Consider the following 25,413-nt stretch of genomic DNA (forward strand, 5'->3'; position numbering starts at 1 on the left):
CCTGCGGCTGACCCCCTTCCCCATCTCTCACCCACCCCGGCGCCGCTGTCCTTTGCCCGTCTATCATCTGATCCTCCCCCCCCAGCCTGTGTTTGAGCCCCCCCCGCCTCGGGCGCTCGGGTCTCTATCCCCTCCCCCAGGGTGTGCGGTCCCCTCCCCAGGCTCTCACCTGATTATCACCCCACTCGCCCCATTCAGGTCGTTTTCTTCACCTGTCACCTGTCCATCGTAGCCCCCCCGCCTCTGTCTGGGTGCTTCCCCCCGTCCCCCTCCCCAGTATTACCGGGGGTCTGGTGTATGTGACCCCCTGCGGGACCCCTGGGTGCTTTCCCCTGTCATTAATTATCACAGCACCCCCTCGGCTTCAGTCCCACCCCCACCCTGGATCCTTTCCCATTCATCTCCAGCCCAGCCTGGGATCGTCTCCCTCCGCCCCTCAGCATTACCCCGGGGGTCCGGTGTGTGTGACGCCCCCTCCCCGGGGGACCCCTGGCTCATTTCCCCATCATTAATTCTCACTGCGCCCCGCAGCTCCAATCCCATCCCCACCCGGGGTCCTTCTCCCCATCCCTAACTGGCCCCCCGGCTGGGGTTTTTGTATGATTTATGTATACATTTTACAACAGCTCCTCGTGTTTGGATATAGCCCCGTCCCCGATCCCCGCCGTTCCCAGGGGGCCCCAGGAAATGCGGTTGTTTTGCGGAGGCAGGGCGTGGGGAGACTCGGACAATAAAACGCCGACGGGCATTTATTGCCTTTTATTTATTTTTTTAATTATTACCTTATTTTTTTCCATTCACACATCCCTTCCCCCGCTCCCCCACCCCGTACCACGAACCTAACGTGGCTGCAGGTCCGTGCAGGGTGGAGGCAGCCGTGGTTATCCCCCCCCTCTCCATCCCCATTCCCGCTCCGCCTTTGCAGCCTTCGGCTCCATCCAGCCCTGACTGCAGCAGGAGGGGGATGGGAGGCTGGCGAGCCTGTCAAATTTCCCTTATTCCCCCCTCCAAAAAAAACCCCTTTCCTGCCATGTCGCTGCATCCCGGTGATCCCTAAGGAGAGCTGACAGCTGATGGGGCTGCGGCGGAGGGAGGGGGATGAACCGCGGTGGGGCTTTGTCCTATTGTGGAGGATGCAGCCCGCGCCGCAGGCAGCCCTGGGGAAAAAAAAACATGGCAGTGCCGCTGCCCGGGAGGTTTGCGGGAGGATTTCTCCCGGTTCCTGCATCCCTGGAGGTCGGGAGATGCCACGGGAGGGCGGATTGCGGGTTACAAATGCGAGGCATTGTTTGGAGAAGGGGGGAAGAAAATCCAATATGGTGGAGAGGTTTTCCTCCTTGTGCAACTGGCCTTTCCTGCTTTTGTTCCCTCCTGTTGGTGGGGAAAGGTGGCTGGACAAAGGGATCTCTTTGGAGTTGGCCCAAGAGGGATTTCCCCCACTTCCCCTGGGGATGGAGATTAAATTGAAATCCTCGGATTTCCTCCCGTGGTTTGGGTGCTGTGATTGATGGGGCTGCTGACACAGGACCCCACCGGAGGCACAGCTGGATTATCATCCCCCTCTTTTGGGTTTGGGGAGAAGGGTAACACACCTGGAATGTGGCACAAAGGAAATGTGTCAGGTGTGGGAGCGTCTGCTGTAGGGGACACTCAACTTTCCCAGTTGCTTTCATTCCTTTCAAGGCTCTTCCTTTGAGGTGGAGAAATGGCTCAGGAGGAAAAAGCTTCTTCCCTTTGATAGGGAAAGCTGAAGTCTGTCCTAAAGCCTGTCCCTGGCTCAGCAAAGCAGGGAAAGGGACTTTTGGGGAGGTGAAATATAATGAGCTTGTAGTGAAGGGGCCTCCAATAGATCGGAGCTCCATTAAAATGTTAATTTATGCTTTAGTGTGAGCGGGGTATCAAGTTGGTGAACGCAGGGCTTAATCTCAAACTGACAAATGCCAGTGTAAATTTGACAAAAGGCCTCTTGTGAAATCACTTTTAAGACAAACTTCTGCTAATGAGCAGCGGTTGAGTTAAAAGGAATAAATTAGGGCCGTATTTTAAGGTGTGCTGACCAAACTCCAGAGCCTGGGAATATGCAGGAGCTCTTATTTTGCTTCTGGTGTGCTGGCTTTGCCTCTGAAATACCAATTAGGGTGGACTTCGTCTTGTCTTGAGCAGCTCATGTAGAAAAGAATGGAAACCAGAGGTGCTGGTGCAGCCATCCTGGAATTCCTGGGATTGGCTCAGCCATTGTGGCTGAGTGGTGTTGGAGCAGAGCTGGATCAGCTGGGCTGAAGGACCCTCCTGCTCTCGGATGAAGCTTGAAGGTTGCTCCTCCAGCTTTGGTACCAGTGCTGGCACAGTCAGGCTTCCTGAGGAGAAGGAGCTGGAAACACATCCAGTTGTTCCTTTCCTTTTCCAAAGGAGCTGTCACGGAGGTTCTGGTGGTGTTTGCAACCACCCTTTCCTTCAAGCTGGGCTGGATTCTGCTGCTGGAGCCCCATCAGGCCCCTGTTGTAACTCTGAGGTTGTGTCTCTGCTGCTGATCTGAAGGGTTTTTTTCTTTTTCCAAAGGGAAAGTTCAGTTGTTGGTTTAAAGAGGAAGAATGAGTTGTTGGAGGCTTTGTAAAAGAGCGCAAAGTCCATTTAAATCGCATCCATTGTAGTGGTCATTCTGGTTGGGTCTGTGGGGCCAGTGAGTGCACGTGTCAATTCCACTGGGATGGATCTGGAAGTGCAACATGAATATTTCAGGTGTTAATCTCTCCCTCAACAGTCATGAAGGACTAAAGGCAGCTTTAGGACTGGGATTACTGGCACTCAAACTATTTCAGCTTTTCCCTTCTGTGTGCTAATCAGAGACCCCATTGCAGTTCCAGCTCACAGAGCTGTGTCTTAGCCCTGTGGGGAAAAATAAATCCTGAATTACTGCTGATACAATCCCTCAGACTTCCACCAGCTGTAGTGAACTCCATGGCTCCTCCTGCTCCCTTCTGCATGGATCAGTGTGAAGTGCATGAGAGCTGGTAGATCTTCCAGCTGCCTCATTCCTGGTGGGAACGGCTTCTCCAGCTGCTGGAGCTTTAATAGCTTTAAGGTCCTTGTCTTAGGCTTTCCGTGTGCGTCGTGTGTGGCAGATTAGGGATCATCTTCCTGCAGACCTACTGCACAGGCTCGTTTTTAATCTGGTGCAGTGGTCACAGACTGGAGAGCTCCTCATGGCTGTATTTTCACACGTGTCTTTTCAGTTCACCGGAATTTCCCAGCTCACCGTAATTTCCACCTCTCTGCGGTGGGAGTGGCTCGGTACTTCCTCACTGGGTTATTTCAGAGTGGGATGTTGTGCCTGGTGACAGGCTCTGTTATCTTCCCTCCCTGCTTCTGTAAAGTTATTTTCTGTGAATTCTGGGGATAATTGAAGCCTCCAGTTGAGCCCCAGTAGGTGAATGCTCTCTGTTCCTGCTGAGGTTTCACTTTTTGCAGGCTGAACTAAGCTTCTTACCTGCCAGCTGCCTCCCCATGTTAAAGCTACTGAGATCCATCACAAAGATACAGATTCACTTTCTGTAGGAGCAGAGGAGCCCAACTCATTGGTTCAGGATATATTTAATCATACAGGCCCAGGCCTCGTGGCCTGAAGAGCCTCAGAGTGACTGTGAGGACCATGTGGGAGCGTTTGCTGCAGGGAACACCCAAATTTCCCAGTTCTTTTCATTTCTTTCAAGGCTCTTCCTTTGAGGTGGAGGAATGGCTTAGGAGGAAAAAGCTTCTTCCCTTTGATAGGGAAAGCTGGAGTGTGTCCTTTGCATCATCCCCTGGTAGCAGAGGGGATTGTTGCAGTGCAGTGAGGAGTTGATTTTGCAGTTGTAGGACGAGCAGAGCTTTGGGTTGGGCGGTGAGGGGTGGAATTGCCTGTGTCACTGCTCCAGGTGACCCTGCCTAGGTTGGAACAAGGATCTCCAGAGGTCCCTTCCAAGCCCAGCACTGTGTGACCCTCTCTGGCCAGAGCAAGCCCTGCCTTTCGAAGAAAGAGCCTGGCGGTGCCAGAGCCCATTCCCGAAGCCGAAGGGATTTTGCTCAGTGCCCAATCCTCCCCTCGGCGCCGTTACAGGAGCGGCGCTGGCTCGAGTTTCCATCGGGCTGTCTGAGCCTTTCTGAACTGCCGCCCTACTTGGAGAAAATCCACGGAAACCTCCTTGCTTCCCTCCATTCCTCAAGGCCTCTGCATGCACAAGGTCTGGTCATGACCAGTTCCTGCGCTCCAGGGAGGAGCTGGTGGTCTTAAGCAAGCATGGAAGCACCAATACCTCCAAGTTACTCCTTATTTTTATTTCCATGGACTCCCAGTGGATGTGCTGTCTCCACGTTCCCAGTGCTGGTTTCTCCCTGGTTCCCTGGCCATTTGCAGCAGACGACATGGACGGCACTCAGATCGTTCATTCAGCAGCACAATGAGCTCCTGGGAGCTCGTAACCTGAACTGGCTGAGGCAGAGCATTGTAGTAGCAGCGTGCCTGCAATTTGCTTGGATTCTGTTGGATCTGGATACCCGGTGCTCTCCCTGCTGTGTCCTGCTGCTGCTGTCAGCAGCTGCTCCCTGTTCCTGTTTGGTGGTGGTGACGTTTATAAAAGAGCAAGAAATGCACAGATTTGAACTGTGACGCTTCCCCTTTTTATTTGTGCTCTAAACTCTCCCCAGCCCTCCCCTTATCAGCACAGGCCGTTTGTTTTCCTCGCTCCCTGACCCAAATGACAGCGTCACACATCAAGCGGTTCCTGGTCCCGCAGCCAGCACGGCATCCAAAGGAATTGCTGAGCTGGGAAGATAAATCCATTGTGCAGCCCGGGTGCTTCATGGCCGTCATGGCTGCAGAGGGAAGTGGCCTGAAAGGGCTGTGCAGGATTTCAGAGTGTTCAGCGAGCCTTGGGTTAAACAGCAGTGTCATAGCTCCACCTCAGTCCCACAGCGGTGTTCGGTGGGCGTGAAAGAAGAGTGGAGAGGTACTTAAGGCCTCTTGTGTCTTCTGCTGGTGCCCAAATTCACTGCAAGGGCTGGTGGTAATTTGGATTACCAGTATCCCTTGGAGTGAACAAGGGGAGCATACTCCCTCTTCTGGGAAGACAGAGCAAGGAATGCTTTGAGGTTAAGTGGGTGACTGAAATCAGCTGATGTCCAGACCAATGGATGTGGCTTGTGCAGCTTTTACTGGAGCTCCTTTTGGTACTTATTTAGTTGTGAAACCCTGGTTGGCTTCCTTGTGGCTCAGCTCCAGCATGGACACTTGCAGTCCTGTGCCACCATCTGGCAGAGCTGGTGAGCCAGGGTTTTGGGAGACGTTCCAGGGGGATAAATCACAGGGCAGAGCAAGGAGTCCAGCCACAGAGCTCTGTGAATGTAAGTGGTTGGTGATGAGGCCCTTGGTGTGACAGTCCTGCCTTGGGTGTGGTTAATCATTAACGCTGTAGACACTTTTACTCCTGTGGTTACTCAGCATTGTAGGCCTTGAGTAATGATTTCGTATGGGGTTTGGTGCAGCTCTATCTGCTGGGAGGATCTCTGCTTGCTCCAGCCTGTGGGGAAAAAAGGAGGGACCTTGTGGGATCCTTGGAAGGATAGTACAGTGAAAGGAGCGGCTGATGGATCATGGAGAGCTTTTGTGGGAAGCACTGTGGCTCACTACTCACAGTCCACGTGGTGATCATGAAGCCTTGTGGGCACCATGCTGGAAATCTTCCATGACTTCAGGGACTGAATTCAGAGCGTCCTTGCTGTGCGTGAGGCAGCTCCAGCTTTGGTCCTCGGGTCCTTGGCTGGATTTTGGTGACATCCTGGTGGGTGACAGACTGGCCAGCAGTGCCCTGCTGTCCCAACAGGGAAGATTTTTCCATTGCCACCTGGAAGCACCAACACAGCAAATCCTCAGCCAGCGATCACTGCCAACCATTCCTGCACCTGCAGATGTCTGACCTTAGAACAAAACAACCCCTGAGAGCTGCTGTGGCTGGGAAGTTGATTTTACAGCTTCCTTTACAGCGAGGATTGACTGGAGTCAGGATTTACACAAGCAATCCACAGTGGGAAACCCCTGGTGTTTGTGGTTTTCCTGCCTGACACCTGCACTGGTCAGTCTGGAGTTGGAATGAACCTCCTGTGCTCCACGGGAGGGGGAAGTGGCCCAGGAGGAGAGTCCTGCCTGAGGTGCTTGTGCAGTAAACAGGAAAGATCTCCTGGAGACACAGATCCCTGCAGGAGGGCCAGCCTGCCTGCAGGAATCCTGTCAGATGTGCAGTGGTGGCATCTCTCAGCAGCTGGATGAGGGTTTCAAACTGGTTTGGGTGGAGAGGACCTTAAAAACCATCCTGCCACGGTTGGGACACCTTTTACTGGACCAGGTTGCTCCAAACCCCCTCCAAGAAGTCTCACCCATCACATGGGATGTGGCCAGGACCTACCAGAGAGACCGTGGTGATGAATGGGAGCTCAGTTACAGCCAGAATTCTGCTGCTGGGCGGAGCTGAGGCAGAGCAAGATCAGTAAAACCTCCAAGATAAGCTGTCCTAAGCACACAAACATTGAAGTTTTTGTTAAGCTCTTTGGCTGGGGAATGCCAGCGCCGGTGCAAAGTCGCGTTTTAATGGGGATTTAGTTGTGCAAGGCCTGAGCTGGTTCTGCAGCCTGTGTGTGCTCTGTGTGGAGCTGCAGTCACACACAGCAGCTGATCTGCTGCTCCTCGGTGGGCACAGAGCAAGGAAAGCAAAGCTGAGCTGATAAAGCACACAAATGCCTTCATTTATTCTTTATGCTGCTCTCTGAGAGAAGCTGTTCATTATCCTGAGTGTCCCAGTGTGGCAAATATTAATAATTGAAGTTCTGAGGAGACTGATTGAAGTCCAGGTAAGATTTCATTCTCCTGCTGACACTCTGTGCACATCCTTAAACTGATAGCTGGTGCCTTAAAGGACAGATTTTCCTTTGGCTCAAATGCATGGAATTCCCAAAAAATTCCTCTGGGAAGTCCTGATAGGTGGTGGTTGTGCAGGGATTCAACCTATACAGAGTCTCTAACCCCTTGCTTGAATTGCCCAGAGCAGACAATAAATTTATTAAGATGTTAATCTGCCTCCAAGAGGTTCCTGAATTCTGGGATGAAGCAACTGCTGTGCTTGTTTGCTGTGCAGCTGCAATGGAGCTGTCTGAACATGCTCTGAGGAAAAATGGGAAGGAGGAGGCTCCAGTGCAGCTGACCTGTCCCTTGCATCCTTTTCTTCCTGCAGGAATGCATCCTCTCTGGGATTATGTCAGTGAATGGAAAGAAAGTCCTTCACATGGATCGGAACTCTTACTATGGAGGGGAAAGTGCTTCCATTACACCCCTGGAAGATGTAAGTGTGGAGAGACACCCATCCTTGTGTCCTTCCCGGGCACACAAAGGGGATTTATTCCCACTTAGCCTTGGGCTGGCTTCAAATGAACAACTCTAAGGGTTTCCTTTGAGTAGGGAAAATTTATGGCACTTCCTCAGCAGGTAACAGTGGGGAAGATGCCAGTGTGGGGTGTTTGGAGTTGGCGGGTTGTGCTTGTTTCCTGTAATTCCCAATTGGAATCTGAGCAAATCCAAGCATGGAGCATTGCAGAGCTGTTACAGCTGGGTGTTAAAACTCTTCAGCTAAATTGTAAATTGGACTAAGAAATGTCATGTTAAACCGTTCATCAGGTTCATAAATTCCCAAAGCCTGGATGAGCAGAATTACACTGCCTGCTTCTTACTGTAACAATTCACTGGATGTGTTTGTGTGTTCCAAACTCAAATTGGAGCTAAAACTGCAGCCAGAAGCTGGCTCTGAAGAGCTTGTGTTCAGCCTGGAGCTGTGGGGGTGGAAAGTGTGTCCATGTGTGGGAGAAATGACACCCAGACAGATTTCCTGGGCTATAATAAGTTCTGTATTCTCTCTCCAAAGCTCTACAAAAGGTTTAATCTCCCGGGAACTCCACCAGAATCTATGGGGCGGGGAAGAGACTGGAACGTGGACCTCATTCCGAAATTCCTTATGGCTAATGGTGAGTGACCCTGAGCTCCCAGATATTCCTTGGGCTGCTGCTGGGTGCTGGAACAGGACAGGCACTGTCATTCCTTGTAATCCTCATCCTTGAATCTGTGTGCTCCAGTACTGGACTGGTCTAGAGCAAACCCCTATCAGTGAACTGGTTCCCAGTGCAGTGCCAGCTCCCTTTGCCTAAAACCAGCCCCTGGCTACTGGAATCTCATCCTGGAGCACCAGGGGGTGGATGGAGGGATGAATGGATGGAGGGATGGATGGATCATGGATGGATGGAGGGGATGGATGGATTGGGCAGTGCCTGGCTCAGGGCTGCTGCAGTGGAAGAACTGATTGATCCCAGCCAAGGCTTGGATGCTTTAGTCCCAGCTTATCTCCAGCCTGCTGTGGGAATGGAGCATGGGGAAGGGTTTGTTGCCTCGGGAGCTGCTGTGTCAGTGTTTGTGCCAAACCCCTTGCAGGTCAGTTGGTAAAGATGCTGCTCTACACAGAAGTCACTCGTTACTTGGACTTCAAGGTGATCGAGGGCAGCTTTGTCTACAAGGGAGGAAAGATCTACAAAGTTCCTTCCACTGAGGCAGAAGCTTTGGCCTCCAGTGAGTAGCTGCACCTTTTCTGTTCCCTCTGAATCCCCTAAACAGAGGCAAACCCATCCCTTGGGATAGTCTTGATGCTCCTTGTGTGTTAAGGAACATCCTTGGGGTTCTCCTGCACCTCTTTGACTTCAAACACCCCTTGCAGTGTGAGCCTTGGGTTTGCTGAGCCCTGTTTTCTTGGAGCTTCCAAGCTGCCTGTTCAGTGGGATTCTGCTGAGAACCTGGCAGTGTTTTCCTTCCTCAGGAGGTTCCATCTGGGGCTCGTGCTCCCAGCTCTGCCATAAATATTTGATGTCATGTCCTTGTTGGGATTGTGTGTATGAAAAACACTGCAGGCAAATTGGAATGACTAATTGCGACGTGTGGCACCTCAAACCTTAATTGTTGCCTACTTAGATTTCACTCCTCAAATAAAGCTAATAACAGTGTGGTGAAATCCATTAGGATCTAGAGGGCATTCCATGAGCTCCAGACGTGGCATATGTTCAGCAGCACCTCTGAAAAATCTTCTGATAAAGTGACTCCTTCAGTTAAGGCCCCCAGTGTGTAGGTCTGAGCCTTCCTCATTCCTTCAGCCCTGTTTGCTGAAGGAATCAGGAATTCCTTCTGTTTGGCCATGTCTCCTGTGTGGTCTCCAAGACACTCATCCTGGCAGGAGTGGAGGTGCTGCCTCTGCCCTCACGTTTTCATTCTTGCCTCTGCAATTTGTGGAGAATTCAAGTGCAGAAATGGTGCCTTGTCCAGCCTCGTGTTTGGGGTTTGAGGGACAGGACAAAGGGGAATGGCCTTAGGCTGAAGGAGAGCAGGGTTAGACAGGCTCTTGGGAAGGAATTCTTGGCTGGGAGGATGGGGATGAGCTGGAATGGAATTGCCAGAGCAGCTGGGGCTGCCCCTGGATCCCTGGCAGTGCCCAAGGCCAGGCTGGACAGGGCTTTGAGCAACCTGGGACAGTGAGAGGGGTCCCTGCCATAGGGGTGGAACTAAGGACCTTTAAGGTCCCTTCCAACCCAAACCATTCCTTGTTTGAACACTCAGGGGTTCTCACCCACTGCTGATAATGGAAAAGCCACAAAAGTCACTGAGGATCTGAGTTCTGCCAAACCCCTGGTTCTGCTGAATTCTCACAGACCAACGTTCTGAATGCTCACAAATCCCTGGTGCTGAATTCTCACAAAGCCTGGTTCTGAATTCTCATAAACCTCTGGTTCTGAATTCTCATAAACCCCTGGTTCTGAATTCTCACAGACCCTGGTTCTGAATTCTCACAAATCCCTGGCTTGAATTCTCACAGACCCTGGTTCTGCTGAATTCTCACAGACCCTGGTTCTGCTGAATTCTCACAGACCCTGGCTCTGAATTCTCACAGACCCTGGCTCTGAATTCTCCCACCCCTGGTTTCAGGTTTAATGGGTTTGTTCGAGAAGCGCCGGTTCAGGAAGTTCCTGGTGTACGTGGCCAACTTTGACGAGAACGACCCGCGGACCTTCGAGGGCGTGGATCCCAAGAAAACCACCATGAGGGATGTGTACAAGAAGTTTGACCTGGGCCAAGATGTCATTGACTTCACAGGCCATGCCCTCGCTCTCTACAGGACTGATGAGTGAGTGGGGGTGGGGAGTTGCTCCCCCAAATCCCAGGATTTGGGGTTAGGATGGGATTGGTTATTTTAAACTTGGAGGGTTCCTTGTGCCACCGAGTGCTCCTTAAAGGGAACTCTCAGGGAAGCACTGCCAGCAGCAGCTGGAGGGTGGGGAAGGAAACATCATGGGAAGTCAGTGTTTTGCTCTCTGGGTGTATTCTGCTGGAAGTGCTGGTTTGGGAAACATCCCAAATGGTGTAACTGTCCTTCCCAGCTATCTAGATCAACCCTGCCAAGAAACAATCAACAGGATTAAGCTGTACAGCGAGTCACTGGCTCGATACGGGAAGAGCCCCTACCTGTACCCCCTCTATGGCCTTGGAGAGCTGCCCCAGGGATTTGCAAGGTGAGCACTTGGCTTTTACTCCGGGTTTCCTCCAGTGGGGTGTGGATCGCTGCTTGAGCTTCCAGAATGTGATGCTGCACAAAATACTGTGGCCCTTAATGGTTCTTTGACTTAATTAAGAGGTGGTTCCTCCACGTGAGATTCTTTCTTTGTGGACTTGTTCACCTCTGGGTTTGCTCAGAGATGCTGTTGGCAGAGTATTTATCCCTTGTGTTTAAGCAGAGGGTTTTGAGGAGGTTTAAGTCTGAGGAGGGGTTTATCCAAGAGGAGCAGACCTGGGGGCTGGAAGGGCTGTTCCAGCAGGGGATTTTCCTGTTGCAGGCTCAGTGCAATCTATGGAGGCACCTACATGCTCAACAAGCCCATCGAGGAGATCGTCATAGAGAACGGCAAAGTGGTCGGGGTCAAGTCTGAGGGGGAGGTACGGACCCTTCCCTGCTCCCCTCCCCACATCTGCCCCTCAGAACTCACACCTTTTGGGTTTGATCACAACAAACACAGAAAACCCTTTTTTAACCCCAAGGGTCAAACGTGCTGGGCTGGGGCTGTTGTCCTCCAGCCTGCTGAAGGCACAATGTCCTGATGGAGAGTCCTCAGCATCCCTGCTCCAGGAACTGGGATGAGGTCTCCATGGGCTGGCAGTGAGTAATTGAGGAAGGGAGCTGCTCCATGTGTCCAGCTCAGAACCAGCTCTGCCCTTGGCACTCTCAGCTGCTCTGACAGCTGACACGTGGCCTTCCTGCAGCTTCTCCACCACCTGGCTGGATAGAACTGGGAATGCTGCCAGCTTGGGAGCTCTGAGTGTGCTCCTGATTGGAGTGGGCACTGATGGGACAGTCGAGCACTTGCTGGTGGGATAACGTGTCCCTTGGGGTGGGAATGACGTGTCCTGGCCGGGAACAGAGGTGACAATCCATGCTAGAGACCAAAGTCTGTGCAGCCTGGCGGCTTCAGATTGATCAAATAGTAAATTATTACTGGAAAAACCATTTCTGATGTGACCTGGGTGATGTTTCCACGTTGGTGCTCAGGTGGCTCGCTGCAAACAGCTCATCTGCGACCCCAGCTACGTGTCGGACCGCGTGACGAAGGTGGGCCAGGTGATCCGGGTCATCTGCATCCTGAGCCACCCCATCAAGAACACAAACGACGCCAACTCGTGCCAGATCATCATTCCACAGAACCAGGTCAACCGGAAATCAGGTGTGTGCAGGGCAGCTCAGCACCGGGGTGAGGCAGGGCGCTGTTCCCAGCCTGTCTGCGGGGCAGCTGGGGATCACACAGGGACAGGGACACCTCGTGCCCTGCTCCGGGGCTGTCAGGGCCCAGCAGGGCTGAGCTGCAGTTCCCAGCAGTTAGGGGAGCTGGGAGGAGCCTGGGAGGAAAACCTCGTGAGGAACCTGCGGCAGGAAGTGCCCCAGACTGGGAGAGGTGGGTGAGGGCTGGGGGAGGAGCTGCCTCGGTCTGGAACAGAGCACTGGGAATCCCACCAGATTTTGGGAGCCATCATGAATTTTGGGGATCTCCCATGATGTCCAGGCTGCTCAACCAGGAGATGAGAGCATCTAGGGCAAGGATGGGACTCACTGCATGTTCTCTAAACGATCCAGGGGATGCCAAGTGTCAGAGCAGCAGGAAGAGATATGGGCAGTGTTTTGGGATGAGGCTGAGGAGGTTTTGGGATGAGGCTGGAGGAGGTTTTGGGATAAGGTTGGAGAAGGTTTTGGGATGAGGCTGAGGAGGTTTGGGATGAGGCTGAGGAGGTTTTTGGGATGGGGCTGAGGAGGTTTTTGGGATGGGGCTGAGGAAGTTTTTGGGATGGGGCTGGAGGAGGTTTTGGGATGGGGCTGGAGGAGGTTTGGGATGGGGCTGAAGGAGGTTTTGGGATGGGGCTGGAGGAGGTTTTGGGCTGCAGCTGTGCCCTGTGTCCCCAGATATCTACGTGTGCATGATCTCCTCCGCTCACAACGTGGCAGCGCAGGGCAAGTACATCGCCATCGCCAGCACCACCGTGGAGACCGCGGACCCGGAGAAGGAGATCAAGCCAGCCTTGGACCTCCTGGAGCCCATTGAGCAGAAGTGAGTCCCCGGCCAGCCCCTGTCCCTCTCTGCTGGGACATCTGGAGCCATTTGGCTGCCAAGAGCTGTTCAAGCTGAGTTCGCTCAGCACCTTGGGCGCTGCCCTTGCATCGAACCGCTCCTGCTCTGACACCATCCCTTTTCCAAAGCAAAGCAAGGCTCTTTCTCCCTTCTCCAGGTTTGTGAGCATCAGTGACCTGTTTGCACCGACCGACCCGGGAACCGAGAGCCAGGTGAGTGAGGGCTGAGCCGGGCTGGGAGGGGACAGGCTCCAGCTCGGGGCTCCAACGCTGCTTCTGCTTCCAGATCTTCATCTCGCGCACCTACGACGCCACCACCCACTTCGAGACGACGTGCGACGACATCAAAGATATTTATAAGAGGATGATGGGATCAGAGTTCGACTTTGAGGAGATGAAACGCAAGAAGAACGACATCTACGGGGAGGAGGAGCAGCAGTAATGAGAGTCTCTAATTAGGAGAAGTTTAAATCGGCTAATATGAATATATAAGGAACTTAATGAACACTGTACGAAATTCAATATTGTAAGGCCTGCTTTTGTAATCCCATCTCTGAGAGATTGAAGAGTACTGCACTGGTAACGTTCCCTTTTTGGATATCATGTGTTAATTATTTCATTCTAGTAGGGCTGCTGTCCAGAATCTGGCAAATTCCTGACTGATATTCCTGACTAACCTCGTAAGCGAAAGGCAGACTGAACTTACTATGATTATTATTATTTTTGCAGACGTAGACGTGGGTGCAGATTTGAAATAACTCATTGACAGCTGTGTCTTACCTTGTCTTTTTAATCATTTGTAAAACATCCTTCACAATCCTGTGCTTCTGGTGAGCTCGTAGATGTGACGCTCATGTCACTCAAACCTGATATCAAGGAAAATAGAAACTGAGCACTCCATTATTGTGGACAGCATCCCTAAAAGTCTCTCCCATCAATCTTAACTCTGTGGCAAAGTTGTATCATGGACAAAGCCCACACCTATTGTAGCAGCAAATGTTGGCTTCGTTCTGGGCACAGAACTTAACCTCCACTTAAGCTTCTAAACCCGTTTACATCGGTTGGGACACAGCTGTGCCTCAGGCTCCTTTGTGTTTTAATCTTAATAAAATTGAGAGAACAAATTACAGAGCAGGCAAGATGTGGAAGTATTTTCTGTCCCCTGGTGGCTTTTCGGATGGACCAAACGGCGCTGCGGTATCGGCATGACAGAGCCTGTGCTTCTCGTGTCTCCTGAAGGCTCCAAATGATTTCTGTACTGCGAAGTAAAGCCAAATTCTGGAAACCACTCCTGGCCTCTGGTCTGATTCACTTCAGTTCTGGGAGCAGCAGCTCCAGGCTGAGATCCTGCAGCATCTCTGCCTGCCAGGGGTGAGACGGGAGCGTTTCCTGCAGGAAAGCGTTTCCTGCAGGAAAACATTTCCTGTTTCCGTGGTTCTTTCCAGGCTGTGCTGCTCTGGCTGTGCTTGGCAGGGCACGTGTGGCTCAGGCTGTGCTCTGGCACAGTCCCCGTTCCCTGCAGCCAGCCCAGGGCCACAGCTGGAAACAGCAGCAGAACAAATAATTCCTGTTCGGGCTGTTCTCCATCCTCAACACGAGCTGTTCAATCCGGAGAGATCCTTCCCCATCCATCCCTGGCTGGCACAGCCGTGCCAGGTGCCAGGAGAACCGAGGGAAAGCCTCGGAGCAGCTCTCCAGGGTGCCTCAGTGGCACGGGCTTCCCACACAGGAACCAGGGTTTGATCCCATGGCAGTCCCCAAGCTGAGCTGAGCCCGCCTGGGGCTTCCCCTCTCCTTCCTTCCTCCCAGCCGGGCCTTCTGGCACTTCCTCCTCCCGAGGTGCCACTCCAGGAACCCTTCCCACCCTCAGCTGCAGGAGTGGGGCTGGGGAGGCTCCGTCTGCGCCATGCCCACGAGCCAGGTGGAAAAGAAATCCTCCAATGATCCCATTATCCCTTCCTGCTGTAACCTGCTCATTCCTCTGGTTATTCCATCCTATCCCTACCTGCTGTAACCTCCTCATTCCTCTGGTTATTCCATCCTATCCCTACCTGCTGTAACCTGCTCATTCCTCTGATTTTCCATCCTTCCTGCAGGGAAGCACAACGGGATCCATCATCATGGTCTTGGCTCGCTCCTTGCTGCTTCCCAACCTCTGTCCCAGCTGGAAAATCCCCTGCCCTCCCTTTCCCTGTTGGAAAGGGCTGGATGCTGAGCGGGATCCCCTCTCCAGAAAGCAGAGCCGTGTGAAACTTGGTTATTTTGGAGGTTTTATTAATCAAACTCTTTTTGTACAAAGTCATCCTGTACAGAACGGCCTCGCAGTCTTGGATTTAAAAACGAACTAAAAGAACTCCCCAGCCCCGCGGAGCCGGGTCGGGAGCGGGCTCGGCCGCGCCGCTTCCCCCATAAATAAAAGCTTATTTTGTTCCTGATTCCACATGCTGGGATTCCTCAAGTCCCAGCAGGGAACTGGTACCAGGAGGCAACGGGGGTGAGCTGAAATGTAGTGTGGGCCTGAACAGCAACAGCCATGTGGAAAAGGGATTTGTTCTCCTTCCTAATCTTCAAGTAGACTTTGGGAAATTAATTTGCCTGCCCCAACGGCAGCTGCACGAAAAGACTTGGAACCACTCCAAAAATTTACCTGTACCGTTAAAAAAAACCTTTCCTATGTGAGACTGGATGGCAGGGAATGAATCCCCTGAGGATTTGCATTTCCCACCTTTAAATAAGATTTCTGTACAGAGCTAAAACTGACTTTCCCCCACCCCCAGCAGTGGCTGGGATCCACTGGGATGGGTAATAGGATTGATTGGGATGGATGGTGGGGATCCAGTGGGATCACTGGGATCCACTGGGATTGACTGGGATGTGTGGTGGGGATCCAGTGGGATCACTGGGATCCACTGGGATTGATGGTATTGACTGGGATGGTTGGTGGGAATCCATTGGGATGGTGGGGATGTCCCCCACAGGCCTGGGGAGGAGCCGTGTCCTGGTGGCTTCACTTTGTCACCTGCAACACAGAGACGTGGCCCAGGTCAGTGCCCAGCCCCCTGTGGGCAGTGCCAGCCTCCTGCAGAGCCTCCCCAGGGCCAGGCCTGGAGTTTTCCCCGTTTCCCAGCAGTGCCAGGCGTGGCTCTCCTGGATCCAGCTGCAGGATCAGAGTGCTGACTGGCAGATCCCATATCCAGCACTCTGGGATGGTCCCTGCTCTGCTGTGGGACCCCAGCTCCCTGCTGGCCACCCCACAGACAGCCCTGAGCTGTTCCCAGCGGTTTGGGATCAACCCCAAGCTTTCCCCTCTTACCAGTAGCTTCTTCTGAAGGGAGCAGCCACTTTCTGCACCGTCCCGAGGAAGGTGCTGATGTCAGCCACAAGAATCCCTTTGCTTTCCAGGATCTCCCTGCAGCTGCTGCTGGGATTTTCTGCAAGGGGAGGAGCAGCAGCTCTGTTAATTCCAACAAAGGAGGTTGTTCCTAAACATGTGGGAAATATCCCTAAACCCCACCGTGGTTGCTCTGGTGCTTTACCAACAGCCTCATCCACCCCCAGGCTCCAAACACCGCTGGAATTCATCAACCTCCAAAAATCCAAAATTCCTCTTCACCCCTCACACCTGACCCGCACCTCAAAGAAGCCATTCCCGCAGGAAAACGGGGATTTTCTATCCCTCCCCCATCCCTTCCCAGGGCAGTTTCAGACCTGCAGGCTTTGGGATCCCTTTACCTGTGAGGTACACGGCGAACCTGGCGCGGACGTGCTGCACCTGCAGCTCCAGCAGGCACTGGGCGCGCCGGGGCTCGGCCGCGGAGTCGCAGCCGTGGAAGGGCAGCAGCTCCAGCAGCTCTGCCCCCTGGCACCACCTCAGCAGCAGCTGCTTCTTCTGGGCACTGGCATCGTCCCTGCTGAGAGAGGGGCACGGCTCAGGGGCTTCCCTCTCCATCCCTCCCCAGGGAATGAGCAGGGAGGGTGGGATCTGCTTTTCCAGGTGGGTTTTCCAGCCCCACGGGTGATTTTTGGATCCAAAGTGGCAAATCCCGCCTTGCTCCAGGGCTGCCCGTGCTGGTTTTGCCTGGGGTTGGTTCATTTTCATCTCAGGGGCTGCGTCTGGGGTTTGTGCTGGGAGCTGTGGGGAGGTCAGGGAGGTTTTGTTGTTGCTGGAGCAGGGTTTGGAAAGCCAAGGCTGCTCCTCACACCCCACAGGGCCTGGGGGACACAAGGCCAGGACAGGTGAGTGCCACTGTCCCAGGGGATGTTCCAGAGCCTGGAATCAGGCTCAGGATATAAAGCTGGGAGGAGGAGAAGGAAGAGGAGATGTTGGGAGAGGCGGTGATGATGGAGCCTGGCTTTCCTGGGGATGGCCTGTGATGGAAACGGGGATGAATTCCTTGTTTTCCCAGCTTTTCCTTTCCCTGCTAAACTGCCTTTATCCCAACCCAGGAGTTTTCTCACTTATCCATGATGAACCCATGCCAGAGCAGCTCCATCTTCAGCCATTCCTGGTGGGAACTGGAGTGGCAATTCCTTCTCTGCACCCCCAGCTCAGGGCCCCACCCCTCCCCAAATCCCAGATGTGAAGGGGCAGGAAAGGGACCAGAGGGGGCAGAGCCCCAGGAAGGTGCCCTGAGCTCCTGGGGGTGTGTCAGGAGCTGGGATGAGCTGGTGGGAAGGGAGGGAAGTTTGCTTTGGGAGTTCTGGGAATGTGCATCTCCTCAAGGGAAATCTGTGCCTCTCCAGGAGCCTGCAACACTCCCTGAGGGCATCTCTGCCAAGGAGCCAGGGAAGAGCCTTATGGAAGCCCAGCAAGGAGCAAGGAGAGCTGCCAGAGCTCTGCCTCATCCAGGAACACATCCAGGACAACATTCCAGGCCATCTGATGCTCCCCAGGTCCCAAGCCCTGCTGCTCCATCCCAAAAATCCCCAATTTGCCAGGCAGAGCCGTTACCTGAGGTCTTCTCTGAGCTTCTTGCCAAGGCTGCTCCTCACACCCCACAGGGCCTGGGGGACACAAGGCCAGGACAGGTGAGTGCCACTGTCCCAGGGGATGTTCCAGAGCCTGGAATCAGGCTCAGGATATAAAGCTGGGAGGAGGAGAAGGAAGAGGAGATGTTGGGAGAGGTGGTGATGATGGAGCTTGGCTTTCCTGGGGATGGCCTGTGATGGAAACGGGGATGAATTCCTTGTTTTCCCAGCTTTTCCTTTCCCTGCTAAACGGCCTTTATCCCAACCCAGGAGTTTTCTCACTTCACACATCCATGGATGAACCCATGCCAGAGCAGCTCCATCTTCAGCCATTCCTGGTGGGAACTGGAGTGGCAATTCCTTCTCTGCACCCCCAGCTCAGGGCCCCACCCCTCCCCAAATCCCAGATGTGAAGGGGCAGGAAAGGGACCAGAGGGGGCAGAGCCCCAGGAAGGTGCCCTGAGCTCCTGGGGGTGTGTCAGGAGCTGGGATGAGCTGGTGGGAAGGGAGGGAAGTTTGCTTTGGGAATTTTGGGAATGTGCATCTCCTCAAGGGAAATCTGTGCCTCTCCAGGAGCCTGCAACACTCCCTGAGGGCATCTCTGCCAAGGAGCCAGGGAAGAGCCTTATGGAAGCCCAGCAAGGAGCAAGGAGAGCTGCCAGAGCTCTGCCTCATCCAGGAACACATCCAGGACAACATTCCAGGCCATCTGATGCTCCCCAGGTCCCAAGCCCTGCTGCTCCATCCCAAAAATCCCCAATTTGCCAGGCAGAGCCGTTACCTGAGGTCTTCTCTGAGCTTCTTGCTCTCCCTGTGGTGCAGGAGCCACTTCCACCTCCCGCTCCTGTTCAGCTTCTCCAGCACCTTCACCACCTCCTTCAGCTGGCCTGAGGGGACACCAGAGCTCAGGGTGGGTGGGAGGGGGGACCTGGGGGTCTCTGGGCCCAGCCCTGCTCCAAGTGGGGCCACCTGAGCGGGCTCAGGGCTTTGTCCAGGGGAGCTTTGAGTCTCTGCAAGGAAGGAGACTCAAACTGCACAGGATGGAGAACTGGGATCATGTCCTGGTGTGATTTTTTCCCTGGTATCTGAAAGGACACGTGCAGCTTGTCCCTGTCACCTCACTGAGCATCTCCCAGAAGAGGTGGCTCTGTTCTCTCTGCCACTTCCCACTAAGGAGCTGAAGGCAGCAGCAAGTTCTGCTTTTTCCACTGGATACTGGGAAGGAATTCCTGGCTGGGAGGGGCTGGGCTGGAATTGCCAGAGCAGCTGGGGCTGCCCCTGCATCCCTGCAGTGCCCAAGGCCAGGCTGGACACTGGGGCTGGAGCAGCCTGGGATGGTGGCAGGTGTCCCTGCCATGGAACTGGGTAATCCTTAAGGTCTCTTCCAACCTAAACCATCCCATGAGTCTCCAGGCCAAACATCCTGGGCCAACCCTGCCCTGTCCTGCGAGGTTCTGGGAACCCCTGAGCTGGGCACTCCATCCCAATGGGATCCAAATGTCAGAGGGAGGGCAAGAACTCCCCCTGGAAACAGAACCAAGGGGAAGGTCTGGGAATGTGTCAGTGAGACTCACCCAGGGTCACCCTTTCCAGCAGCTCCTCCTCAGACACCACGAATCCTCCAGCCTGGAAGAGCTCCTGGAATGTGTCACCTGTCACCTCCTCGGGATCGTCCACGCCGGCGAACACCACGCTGGGACAGCGCTTCAGCTCCAGCAGGCACGGCACCTGCCCCAGGAACAGGGCTTGGGGAACAGCCCACACATCCAGGGAACCAGCCCAGCCCAGCCCTGCAGCACCCCAACATTCCTGTCCCCACATCCCAACCCTGCATGCAGGGAGGAAACGTTCCCTGGAATTGGTGAGCCAGGGTGAGGCTGGACAAGGGAAGCCCGACCTCACTGCTTTGAGCTGGGCTGCTCCCACTTTTTTAATGGATCCTGGCATTAAGGAGCAGGGCTGAGAGGAGGAGAAGGGGGATTCGGGCTCACGGTGTGGATGTGGGAGGCGATGTCCTCGTTCCTGACGATGACCAGCAGCCGCTCGCTGTCCCGGGGCTGGGCTCTGCAGAACTTCAGGGGCTCCATCCTCACAAACCCCTCTGCCTTCAGCAGCGCCTGCAACACAAAGGGGGCAGCCTTGGGTGGGGAATGTTTCCCTGGGAACACGGGCAGAGGAAGGGGAATGAGCTGCCCAGAGGAATGGGGAGTCCCCAGCCCTGCAGGGATGTAAAAGGCACACAGGTGTGGCACTTGGGGACATGGGTTAATGGTGGCCTTGGCAGTGCTGAGGGTTGGCTGGACTTCAAACTAAATCAGAGTAGTTTAGATGGGATATTGGGATGGAATTCCTGGCTGGGCTGGAATTGCCAGAGCAGCTGGGGCTGCCCCTGCATCCCTGCAATGTCCAAGGCCAGGCAGAACACCCTGGGACAGTGGGAGGTGTCCCTGCCATGGGGTTGGAAATGGATGATGCTTGAGGTCCTTCCCACCCAAACCATTCCATGATTCTCCAGTGACCCAATCCCAAGGCTCCTGTGCCTGTGATGCCAATTCCTGGCACTGGGAGCTGAGGTGGCCCCTGGCTCCCAAACCATCCCTGTCAGGTTTCCCAAGCTTCCCTGACCCTGCCATCCTCAGCTGTCCTCTGGAGCTGCCCATCCCAACCCGTTCCCATCCATCCCCATTCATCCTGATCCCTTCCTGTTCATCCTGATCCATCCCAAGCCATCCCAATCCACCCTGATCCATCCCCATTCATCCTGATCCATCCCAATCCATTCCTATCCATTCCAACCCATCCCCATCCACCCTGATCCATCCCCATCCACCCTGATCCATCCCAATCCATTCCCATCCATCCCAATCCATCCCTATCCATTCCAATCCATCTCCATCCATTCCCATTCATCCTGATCCATCCCAATCCATTCCCATCCATCCCAATCCATTCCTATCCATCCCAATCCATCCCCATCCACCCCAATCCACCTCCATCCACAAACAGCTCCCACCTTCACCCTGTCGAAGAAGGGCTCCTTCCCAGTCTCCAGCAGGTAGAACATTCCGGGCTGCACTCCGGCGGCCACGCGGCGCAGGTGGCAGCGCAGGGCCCCGCACAGCTCCGTCACCAAGCCCCGGAACGCCGCCGTCCTGCGGGGCTGGGCCTCCCCCCGCGCCGGGGCCGCGCTGCCGGGCTCGGCCCTGGCCTGCAGCACCCTCTGGAACTCGGAGAACTCGTCCAGGATGCCGGCCACGTCCCCGCGCGGCTCCGGCGGGGCGTGCTCGTACCGCAGCCTGCCCAGGCGCAAGGCAGCCCCGGCGTGCCGGCTCCTGGCCCGGCATCGGCCTCTCCTGCTGGCCCAAGCGTCCCTGTGGGAGTGGAGCCCGTCCGGCCACGCGCCCGAGGGGGGAATTGTCACCTGCAAGGGGCTCCTGCTGCGCGGGGACAGCGGGATGGGGGCGTGGCGGGGAGGAAAGTTCGTTGGGAAGATGCTTTTGGAGGTAGAAAATGGGGGTTTGCCATTCCTTAGGATTTCTTTTAGCTTATAATGGAAGCGGAGACACTCCATGTCCAAAGTGTTCTGGGTGATTTCCTCAAAGCCCCTCCAGGTTCCCATCAGGGAGCGGGCCAGGTGAGACTCCCGGGCACGGCGGCTGCGCCTCCTGGGAAGCTGGAAATGTTCCATCCTCTCCTGGCACTGCCTGGTGACCACAAAGCTCCCGTAATCCCTGGGGGTGTCCCAGTCCCAGGCCTCCCCACGCTCCTCTGTGTGCACGGAGCTCCTGGAGGAGCTGTCCCAGGTAGTCCTTGCTCCTGCAGCATCCGTGGATCTCATGATGCAGGAACTCCTGCTTGGAAGAGGGGAGCGAGAATTCCCCTCAAAATATTCCTGGTCTGAGTCACCAAAGGAATTCTCCAGTGGCTCTTCAAAGGCCAAGCCCTCACGTGTGTCTTGGCTTGGGAGCTGCTCTTCCCTTGGGAGCAGATCCGAAATATCCTCAGCATCACTGAACTCCAGATGCTCTCCAGAGAGTTCCCTGGGCTCGTCCCATGGGATGGGAGAAGCTGGAATTTCTCCCTGTCCCACCTCGGTGCCGGCACTGTCGGGATCGGGGAACGCCTGGGATCCCTCGGGGTTGTGCTCACACACATCCCAGGGCTCGCACAGGGGACACTCCCAGGCTGGGAAAGGTGCAGGACTGGGAATGCTGCCTCCTTCCAGGTCCTCTGGCAGGAAGGGCTCCTCCCTGGGGCTCCCTCCGGCATCCCCTGCCTGGCTCCAGGGGCTACCACGGCTACCACAGCTCCTGGGGCTGCCATGGCTCCTGGGGCTACCACAGCTCCTGGGGCTACCACCATTCATGGGGCTGCCACAGCTCCTGGGGCTGCCACCATTCATGGGGCTACCATGGCTCCTGAGGCTGCCACAGCTCCTGGGGCTACCACCATTCATGGGGCTGCCTTGGCTTCTGGGGCTACCACAGCTCCTGGGGCTACCACAGCTCCTGGGGATACCATGGCTCCTGGGGCTGCCATGGCTCCTGGGGCTGCCACCACTCCTGAGGCTGCTACAGCTCCTGGGGCTACCACTGCTCATGGGGATACCATGGCTCCTCAGGCTGCCATGGCTCCTGGGGCTACCATGGCTTCTGGGACTACCACCACTCCTGGGGCTGCCACAGCTCCTGGGGCTGCCATGGCAGGAAGGGCTGCCATGGCTCCTGGGGCTGCTCCCAGGGCTGCCACGGATCCTGGGGCTGCCACAGCTCCTGGGGCTCCTCCTGGGGCTGCCACAGCTCCTGGGGCTCCTCCCGGGGCTGCCACAGCTCCTGGGGCTCCTCCCGGGGCTGCCATGGCTCCCGGCCCACCAGGCACTGTCTGGAGTGTCAGGGAGCATCCCGGGGAGCGTCTCAGGGAGCGGCGAGCCCAGCTCTGCAGGATCGTCCCACGGATCACACGGAGAAGGAGGAACAGATCCCGGCTCCGCTGGCGCATCCATGGGGGAGCAGGGAGCTGGGGACTCCAGCAGCTCTTGGGAACAGCTGGGATGGAAGGAGCCATCCAGGCTCCAGGCAGCCACACTCACCTGCGTGGCTCCTCCTTCCCGGCACGGCTTCCAGAGGCGGCACAGCACCGACTCCCGCCGGCCCGGCACGGCGGGAATGCCGGGGTTGGAGTCTCCGGCGCCAGGAGAAGCAGGAGCTGAGTCCCCGTGGAGGTTTGGGAAGCTCTGCTGCTGCCTGGGGAGCTCCTGTATGGCTGAGATGCCCTCCCTGATGGAGGAGGAGGGCTCTGATTCCAGGAGGTGATGGTGGAGAGGCATCTCCGCCATCTCCACGTTTGTGGTGTCATTCCCAGGGGAATTCTCTGTCCCAGGGAACACATCCTCGCTCTCCTCAGCTCTGCAGTCATCTCCTCTGTCTGTGTACTCAAAGGGGGAGTCCCGGCTATCTCCCGCTCCCATGGGATCATCCAGCTCCTCCGTGTCATTGGCAGAGGGGCTCCCCTGCTGTTCCTCCACCAAAATCCCATTCCTGCCTTGGTTTGACTCCTCAGCATCCAGGGAATTTGGGTCGGGATCGGTGTCATCCCCACCCAGCTGGGAGAAGCAGCTGCTCCGTCCCAGGTCGCTCTGGGACGGGGACTGGACGCTCTCCACGGGCTGATCCTCCGGAGCAGCCCACGGATCCACGGAGCCGTCGGGAGAGGTCAGGCAGACGGAGCTGGAGTCGGGGGACAGGGCCAGGCTCACTCCCTGTCTGCAGGGGGACCCTGTGCTCCCAGCACGCTCCCAGCGTTCCCCAGAGGGAGCCTGATCCTGGTTTTTGTGCCCGGAGCCGTTTCCCAGTGTGTCTCTGGCAGGTCCCGGGCTGTCTGTAACGCTGTCGGGCTGTGCCCCACGGACAGGGCTGGGCTCTGGGGGCACTGCCAGCTCCCCGCTGTCACTGTGGGGTGACCCCACCTCGGCCGGACTGGCCACTCCAATCCCGTTTGTCTCCGACTCCGGCGTGCCCGGAGCGTCCCAGGGATCCGGGAGCTCCTCCTGGTTTGGTGACATCTCCTCAGGAAAGCCTCCAGGGTCAGTCCCGGCCCCATCTGAGGGCGCTGGGGAGGATCTGTCGGGGCAGGAGGGTGCCAGGGAGGTGGGGCTGGGCAGGGGAGCCTCTTCAGGAACACCAAACTGCTCTGGAGATGCCAAATTCCCTGGATTCTTCTCGCCGTGCTCGCATTCCATCTCGGCATCGCTGCTCTCGGACAGCACCAAACCCACGGGGCCCACGAAGGAGCTTTCATCCTCCAACTCCTCGTTCTCCTTCTTCTCCTCCTCCACCTCCCTCTCCTCTTTTTCCGAGTGCTCCGAGGGCTCCTGGCATTCCTCCCCTTCCTCAGTGGCTCCCCCAGGCTCTGCACTTCCAGGAGTTGCTTCCAAGGGCACGGAATCACAGGCAGGCTGCGGATCAGCGCCATCCTCAACGTCCAGGGAATGCCCAGAGCCTCCCATTCCCTCCTCATCCTCGGGAGGGCCGGGGCCACTCCCTGAGCCTGCTCCCTGCTGGTTTTCCTGCTGCTGCTCCCCGTTTTCCTGAGGTGCACAGGGGGGGTCTGTCCATGGAGCTGTGCTGGAGTTTGGGGCTTGGCTCCCGGGGTTTTCCGTGCCTGGCACATCCGGGGATTTGCTGGGACAGCCGAGCTCCTCGGGAGGGCTGGGGGTGATCCTGGCATCCAGCAGGTCCTCCTTGGCTGCCTCCTCCTGGAACACAATCCACGGGTTAACAAGAAGAAAACATTCCTCACAGGAAAATGCAGGAAAAAAAAAAAAAACCACTGGAATATTTTTTCCTTCATTCCAGCCCTATGGAAGCTGCTCCTCTGTTCAAGTTTTAAAGGAATTACTTTAATTTGAGAATTCAGTTGGGAAACATCTCAGCAGAGCCCTGTGTTTTATGTTTACCACAAGAACCTCCACTCCTGACCACGTGCAGACTGGAGAAAGTGTAAAAATTAATTTCAAGCTTTATCCAGAATGGAATTTTCATGGATTTCACTGGAGGGATGAGGGGAATGATGCAAAGCACTGCACTGGCACCTGTGTGGGGGAAAATCTCCTGAGCCAACAAATCCCAGCTTTCCAAATCCACGTGGGAATGGCTGTGCTGGATTTGGGATTCTGCTCTGGGATGCTGGGGGCTCAGCTGAGGACACACAAACTCGGAATTTAAATCAGGAACAGGCGCTGAGCTCGACACTTTAATTACTTTAAACTGGGATTCCTCCCTTTTGGTGAGCATCCCTGCTTCCCTGGATACCCCACAAGCATAGCTGCTCCATTCTTCTGGAAAATCCTGCTGCTCTAAGAGGAAAATTCTGCTCCTCTAGAGGAAAATCCTTGTCTTCTAAGAGGAAAATCCTGCTCCTCTAGGAGGAAATTCCTGCTCTTTTAAGAGATGAAAATCCTCCTCCCCTAAGAGGAAATCCTGCTCTTATAGGAAAAATTCTGCTTCTCTAAGAGGAAACTCCTGCTCTTTTAAGAGGAAAATCCTGCTCCTTTAAAAGGAACATCCTGTTCTTTTAGGAGAAAAATCCTGCTCTTTCAGGAGGAAAATCCTGCTCTTTTAAGAGGAAAATCCTGCTCCTCTAAGAGTAAAATCCTGCTCCCCTAAAAGAAGAATTCTGCTCTTTTAAGAGGAAACTCCTGCTCCTCCAGGAAGAAATTCCAGCT

General features: G+C 55.1%; 2 protein-coding genes across 2 annotated transcripts in view; one reads left to right on the top strand and one right to left on the bottom strand.

The window, feature by feature from the left end:
- The window catches only part of GDI2 (GDP dissociation inhibitor 2), a 14,880-nt gene extending 873 nt beyond the window's left edge, over positions 1 to 14,007 (top strand). Inside the window, exons 2-11 of the mRNA XM_041475584.1 lie at positions 7,260 to 7,367; positions 7,944 to 8,043; positions 8,504 to 8,638; positions 10,040 to 10,238; positions 10,492 to 10,623; positions 10,945 to 11,044; positions 11,655 to 11,826; positions 12,558 to 12,702; positions 12,881 to 12,935; positions 13,009 to 14,007. Of these exons, the coding sequence (XP_041331518.1) occupies positions 7,260 to 7,367; positions 7,944 to 8,043; positions 8,504 to 8,638; positions 10,040 to 10,238; positions 10,492 to 10,623; positions 10,945 to 11,044; positions 11,655 to 11,826; positions 12,558 to 12,702; positions 12,881 to 12,935; positions 13,009 to 13,164 (1,302 nt within the window). The 3' untranslated portion in view covers positions 13,165 to 14,007. The remainder of the gene's footprint in view (positions 1 to 7,259; positions 7,368 to 7,943; positions 8,044 to 8,503; positions 8,639 to 10,039; positions 10,239 to 10,491; positions 10,624 to 10,944; positions 11,045 to 11,654; positions 11,827 to 12,557; positions 12,703 to 12,880; positions 12,936 to 13,008) is intronic.
- A 2,024-nt stretch (positions 14,008 to 16,031) lies between these two features.
- The window catches only part of TASOR2 (transcription activation suppressor family member 2), a 32,150-nt gene continuing 22,768 nt past the window's right edge, over positions 16,032 to 25,413 (bottom strand). Inside the window, exons 18-23 of the mRNA XM_041475582.1 lie at positions 20,704 to 24,444; positions 19,682 to 19,807; positions 19,265 to 19,418; positions 18,472 to 18,577; positions 16,455 to 16,630; positions 16,032 to 16,153 (exon numbers count right to left, since the gene is read on the bottom strand). Of these exons, the coding sequence (XP_041331516.1) occupies positions 16,032 to 16,153; positions 16,455 to 16,630; positions 18,472 to 18,577; positions 19,265 to 19,418; positions 19,682 to 19,807; positions 20,704 to 24,444 (4,425 nt within the window). The remainder of the gene's footprint in view (positions 16,154 to 16,454; positions 16,631 to 18,471; positions 18,578 to 19,264; positions 19,419 to 19,681; positions 19,808 to 20,703; positions 24,445 to 25,413) is intronic.

This window comes from Pyrgilauda ruficollis, unplaced genomic scaffold (genome assembly GCF_017590135.1).
Source record: "Pyrgilauda ruficollis isolate IOZ18807 unplaced genomic scaffold, ASM1759013v1 scaffold356, whole genome shotgun sequence".
Taxonomy (NCBI): Eukaryota; Metazoa; Chordata; class Aves; order Passeriformes; family Passeridae; genus Pyrgilauda; species Pyrgilauda ruficollis.